Source organism: Macrobrachium rosenbergii, chromosome 7 (assembly GCF_040412425.1).
Source record: "Macrobrachium rosenbergii isolate ZJJX-2024 chromosome 7, ASM4041242v1, whole genome shotgun sequence".
In the NCBI taxonomy this organism is placed as follows: domain Eukaryota; kingdom Metazoa; phylum Arthropoda; class Malacostraca; order Decapoda; family Palaemonidae; genus Macrobrachium; species Macrobrachium rosenbergii.
Window position 1 is genome coordinate 10,112,501 of NC_089747.1, and position 6,726 is coordinate 10,119,226.

Here is a 6,726-nt window from a genome sequence, read left to right on the forward strand (position 1 = left end):
TGAGATAAACTTTTTCCAGCTAACACTGAAAATATTTACTAAGTCCTCATTTCTTATTCAGCAACAATGATTATGATTTTGACACTTTTGACAGTATTGCATATGATTTTGACACTTTTGACAGTATTGCATATCTAATGAATGAATCACTGCGTTATTTTAGCCAGAGAGGCTGTTCAAATAACAAGCCCGGGAATCCATTTTCATTCAAAATAAATGGTAACGATTTTTCATTTATTTCAGGCCAAAGTTGCAAGCACAGATTCCCAATACCAGCTGCGTGTTGAAGATGTGGCACATCTGACACATCTTGATGAAACAACCAACACATATGTGAACACTACTGATCTACAAAAGCTCTTGACATCCGTCAAAGCTAAAGGTAACGCCCAGGAAAAGCCACCTCCAACTATGCCGAAAATTTTGCATCAGACACCAACTCCATACCGAGCTGCTGCTGGTAATAAATCCCTTACAACCCAAGGCTCCACAGAAAATAATGGCTACACCTCTGATTCTGATATTGTGGTACTCAGGGCACCGATGCCCCTTCCACATGACAATGATCTTTACGACACTTGCACACCAGAAAATAACTGGAACTCGAATCTCTACCCAGAAACTGAGGTTCTTTATTCCAACCTTGAACAAACAGAACCTTTCAAGTTATCAAAGCCACCACCTCGCAGAAAGCTTGAAGCCCCTGCAGCTGCACCTCCTCCCCCACCCACAAAACAGAAAGACGTATCAGGTGGTGGCCACAGTTTGGAAAAATCCGAACCCACATCTCCCACAGTTATTGCCCGGCCTGCCCCTCCACCACCAAAATTGGTGAAAACCAAATCGAGTGAAACAATAGACCCTCCAAGTTCAAAGATACCACTGGTGCCTGGAAACTCTAAATATATTCCTCCTGTTGCACCAAAGCCTAACAAAAGTGGGGAGTCAACTGTAGCCAACTTAGAATCATCAGATTCCCTTGCTGCGCCCCTGAAGAATTCCAAACCCATGCTACCACCAGCCTCTAAACCCACTCCTCCAGTAGCCAGCAAACCTACTCCTCCAGTAATGAGCAAACCTACTCTTCCAGCAACAGGCAAACCAGTTCCTCCAGCTGCTAAACCTGCTCCTCCAACTGCAATGAAGCCTGGAGTGACTACAAAAGCAAAGGGGTTACCCCCTCTGAAAATGGCCCTCATCCCTTCATTAAATAGGAGTTCATTAGATAACTGCACCACCCCTGATACAGGTATAATAGAACTAACACCTGAAAATACCCCAACACCTGATACAGGCTCCATAAGTTCTAAAATTGCTTTCTTGGAAGGAAAAATGAAAACACCCATTTTACCAATCAGGGGTAAGCCTTAGAGGACAAACAAAGAAGGCAATGCCTTCACCCTTAAGTTATTTGTGATACGTTCTCCATGAGAAGCCAAAAAGTATTATGTAAATATGTCTGTACAAATATCTATCTTAAGTAAAATTCAGTACTACTAAACAGTTTCTTCTTGACGGGTTTACAGAAATTATGTATGACTAGTGAGACTTAAAACCCAATGACTGTATATGACTCATGCATTAGAGATTGGACCCAACTTGTAATAACAAAGCTTCCTGTGGTGTGCTGCTTATCAATAGTATGTACAGTATTCATTTTTAAAAGACAAGCACACACAATAAACGACATGAATCTAGATAAACATGTTGCTTACCACAGTATAGACCTATGCCAATTAGTGGACAATTTTTTTTTATTTGGTGAATAAATGTTCAGGAGGATATTTCTGTTTTGGTGGATTTTCTTCTTGTGGTTACCATAAGCTGTGTAACACAGGCATGAAGAATAGCTGGAGAGAAAATGTCTCTGGGTTTCCTGTTTTGACCATTATTCCTTTGTTCTCTTACATCGCCTAAGACAGGTTATTTTGTTTTTTTTTTTTTATTATACAATAAAAAGACAGTTTAAGAATAATACTGCAACAGGGTGTATCTAGTAACAAATCAGTATTAGCTTTAATCCAACATTGTAAATATGGTCAATATTCTAAGGGTCTGCAAATCTAGACATCGTCTAATTTGTAATTGTGAATTTTTCCACTTGGGACTTTATATGCTATTTTATGTTTTTCTAAGACTCTTGACGTGACTTGCATTACTTTTCTGAAAAAGTTTGTTGTTATCTTTATCCACTTCTCTAGTTTCTTTTGTAATTACGAACACAGTACATGTATAGCATGTGGAAATGTTAAGCAGAGGATGATAACTTCATTGTTGTTAGTCTATGATGAAATATTCTGTGATATAATTTAATGAATCCTCAGCCTGCTGAGTGATGTACCAGCCCTGAACTTTTCTTGTGTATATAATGAGATTATAGATGTTCGCTGTATGCTTCACTTGGCATATAAAAATGAGAATCATCTTTATTAATAAAAAACAAGTGTATTACTAATATTGTCATGTAGTGTATTATGTACAGTATCTTTTGCATAAAATGTGAAAAGTTTTATATGGCTTTTTATATGATCCCTTCTTCCTAATGTGTTAACCTGGTGAGTCTTGCATGATTAAAATCCTTATGAAGGCACAATAATAAACTATGGTGCCGAAGCCATTTTTACAAATATCCACAGCTGGATAAAAAAAAATAAAAACATGAAAAACAGATCTGTCTTGGTAGATGAATAGACTTCAGTGCATATCATAAGCCAAAATCCTTCATGAAGAAAAGTGACTAGATAACAGCACCAGCACATAGACAAATTCATTAATACTGAACAAGTATAAAAAAAAAACCACTTTGACCTTTTTTAAATGAATGAGCTCAGTGAGTCATGTTCTGTCTTGGTGAAAAGTTTGAAATTACTATTTAGCTCATCTACAACGAAGGACGAACAGAGAAAAAGGGACAAGAGAGATATCATAAAATATCGGAATTCAGGATATATGGTGTATTTATACCAATATAAATTTACTGTTTAAATAGGAATTAAACATCATATTATCAGACTTTTCATGGTACACAAGGACCACCTAATAAATTCCCTTATCTTTGAAAAATTATCATTTAAAATATTACTTTCATTTAATTGCTTCAAAAATAAAGGGCAAAAGGTGAGACACACAAACATCATGTAGAAATGCAACTTCTGGATGGGAGAAATTTTTGTTTTCTTTATACACTGCATAATGAAGTCTTGTTTGAAGTATTCATGATGGATTTGCTTAGCTAATCAACATAAAGATGCCTCAAAACAGTAATACTGTATGTAGCTTCCAGCGCTGCTAAGAATATGTGCATCTGTTTTGCAAAAGAACCATTAGGTGCATGTTAAGTAACCCAGCAAATGCCATAATGTACCTGTCAGAGTACTGCAGAGAAACCAGATCTTCCCAGCTCTTATCACTGTCCAGTGAGGTTTTACAATTACTGAACTTTAATTAATGGTGATTTCAAAGACGTTAATAAAATGAATGTTATGGAATATAAAATTTAGGCCAAGTGCTGGGACCTATGAGGTCATCCAGCACTGAAAGGACGATTGAGAGTAAAAAGTTTTTCAAGGTGTAACAGGAGGAAAACCTAGTTGCTCTATGAAACAATTGTTAGGAGAGGAAGAGAGTAAGATCGAAGAAAGAGAATATGAACAGAGGTACAGAAAAACGAATGAAAGGGACTGCAGCCAGGGGCTGAAGGGGCACTGCAAAGAACCTTATATAATGCCTACAATGCACCATGTGAGGTAGACTGATGGCACTACCCCCTACGGGGTGCCCCCTTGAAAGGCCTATGCTTAGCACTCCTAGCAGTTTGATACTGTATTTGCATCGTTTGAATACTATTTCATGATTCACATTACTTTACTTGGGAAATTTTTGTACAGTACTGTATATTTAGCAAATTTTAAAAGTAATTTGTATCTTTCCTAAAATACATACCTTCATCATGAAAACTGTGACGGATGCTATCATGATGAGAGCAATATGATACACATTTACTGCAACAATTGGTAACATAGAAGTGAATATTATTTTTTTGTAACAATTGTGGATTTTTATACATTACATGCACAATAAGATACTCCTGCAAAAAACCTTGGATCTGAGCTGCGTCATGAATTGGGCAAGCAGAAACTAGATTAATTCGGAGCTATCAAGGCATCTATTGTTGCCCTTACCCTCTTGCATAGTGATCCCCAATTTTCTTATAATTGATGAGTACACAGATGAATATTTTGGGTACCTAGGGGCACCCAGCATCCTCTTCCCATCAATTTTTTGTGTGACTGAAGACAGGACAGATGCTGCTATTTGGTCTGTGCCACCTGTTTGGTTCTAGTTGGAATCCTACATTCAATCTGCCTGTTCATGCAGACATTTGCAACCTGTGATAGCAGGGTCATCATACATGCTACATTGAATTACCTAACATTTGTAATACAGTATCACAGTTTTGTTTATTTTTAGAACACATCTGATCAGAAGTTACATGGGGATCACACTTACAATAAGAACAGAAATGAAACCATTTTAAAAAACCAGCATATCTGATTAAATTTTCCAATCTACTGGTGTCTTCACATATTTATAATCAAGACTACCCTTTGATGTCAAGGTTATAGTTATATACCTGTGGATTGAAAGAGGAGCCAGGCCCAATTCTTTTTAGGTACTCGCCACTGAAAATGAGTGGGCCAACTTAGCACCCCCTTACAATTTCTCTAATTTTGTTTTGTGAGCAGATCCATAAATATGGGTGTCATAATTTAACTTGCTTATACACACGTATGTATAAAGTTTATGCAATTTTGTAATCTGCATCCCAATCAAAATATGAGAGATGTTCAGTATTTTCAGAGACTGTCTAATCCTGTTGGAAAGTTTATTTCTATGGGAACTAATGATCAGTTTCTTGTCAATAATTCTCCCAAGGAATTTCACTTCATACTCATAAGGAAGAAGGCTGTCATTTTGGACCTTAGTTGTTCTAAAAAATAAGATGATCATAGGACAGTATGCAAATAATGATACAGTACTGAGCTCTTGTTGCAATTGTTGGGTCTCCCAAATTCTAAACAGAAATACAGAAGAAATCAAAGGATGCATAATCAGTTGAGTATGAGGCCAAATTCCATGAACCATTATAAGGCAAACTTGTACTGTGGTCCAACTATATGATCAGCTATGCATCAGTAGCACTGTACTTAATAATTCTAAATATCTGAAGAATTATATGTCTTTTTTGTTTAGCAGCTTCCAGCTTTAAATGTTCAAAAGTAGCATTTTAATCCTGCCATAAAAATATTTTATATTTTGTGTATGGTTTCCTGTACAGTATCTACATGTGATCATGTAAGATGCCACACGCTTAAGTACTGTATTTTATTCTACCATTACTACGTTATTGTTATTTCTGAATTCTACAGTCTTCTATGATCTCTTTCTACTGAAAAAAAAAAAATTGTTCTAAATGCTGGTTTATCTTTTCCTGCACTGGTAATTATGATTTGAACCATTGCCAAAGGCTATCCTGTTCAGCTATTTTCCACCTCAACTCCCACATATTTAGCTATCTTACTTAACTTCTACTCTGAACAGGGAACTACCATTAACTACCATGAACTAATGCATGCTACTCAACATCCACATTCAGTCACAGAGGCACAATGTCAAGCAATTCAGTACAGTACCACAAGACTTTCATTCCTTTTTCTGTTAATCTTCCGGTGCTATGACACACTTCCTTTGATTTACAACTTATTTATGTCTGGTATGCATACACTTATTATTTGATCCATCTCCACTGTTATCTATTTGCTATTTTCCTTTCTCCCTTTTCTCTTTTTCACATACAGTATATGCATTTATTTTGATGATATATTTCCTCAAGCACTTTTGTAACCTATAACTCATTATGATGCAAATGCTGTCTTTTCTTGCCTGGTCCCTATTAGTTACACAACAATAATATATATTAATAATAAAAAGCAAAATTAATAAGAGACCAGAAATTGTATTTTTAACTAACAGGCAACGAAAGACTTCTTAGAAGAAGAATGTCACACAACACTGAATTAATCCTTACAGCAATATTAGAATAAGTGCAACATCTCTCAAGAACCGTGACAGATAAAGTAGAACTCATACTTCACAGAATCAAACCAAAGTACTGTATTTATCCAAGATAAAATTTATCAATAACTGGTTACCTCTAATGTTAAATCCTTTCCTTGAAGGTGGGTGTCCAATTGGAAAGAAAAAACCCCTACCATGTTACACAGACAATAAACTAACATTACTGAAAAGTGATAATTAAACAAACACAAAATAACACCTTAAAATTACTTGGATGAAATCCAAATAGGAAAAAATACCTTAGACTTTAAAGTACTGTAATACAGAGTTTAACAGAATAGTCTAGGTTCATCATATTTGTTCAATTTCTCTCAAGACTGTCTACAGTATTTCTTTCATTATACTGTCTTGTCTTTCAGACCAATGAATCTATATCTTTTTAATTCCTTTTGACAACTATATTTTATTGATGGTTCTTTACTTCTATGGCTCTACATCAATCTACCTGAGAACTCCCTATAACACTGAAAAAAGTAAAAGGGTATTGAAAGAAGGCGTAAATTTCATTAAATGCACACCCCCACATCTCAATAAAATACCCTGAGAAAACAACAATGAAGAAAGGAAATAAATCAAACGAAAATATCA

General features: G+C 35.7%; 1 protein-coding gene across 1 annotated transcript in view; it reads left to right on the forward strand.

Annotated features, from left to right (window-relative positions):
- Positions 1-2,512, forward strand: part of LOC136840112 (uncharacterized) — a 6,844-nt gene extending 4,332 nt beyond the window's left edge. Inside the window, exon 3 of the mRNA XM_067106509.1 lies at positions 244-2,512. Coding sequence (XP_066962610.1) covers positions 244-1,371 — 1,128 coding nt within the window. The 3' untranslated portion in view covers positions 1,372-2,512. The remainder of the gene's footprint in view (positions 1-243) is intronic.
- The last annotated feature ends 4,214 nt before the right edge of the window (positions 2,513-6,726 follow it).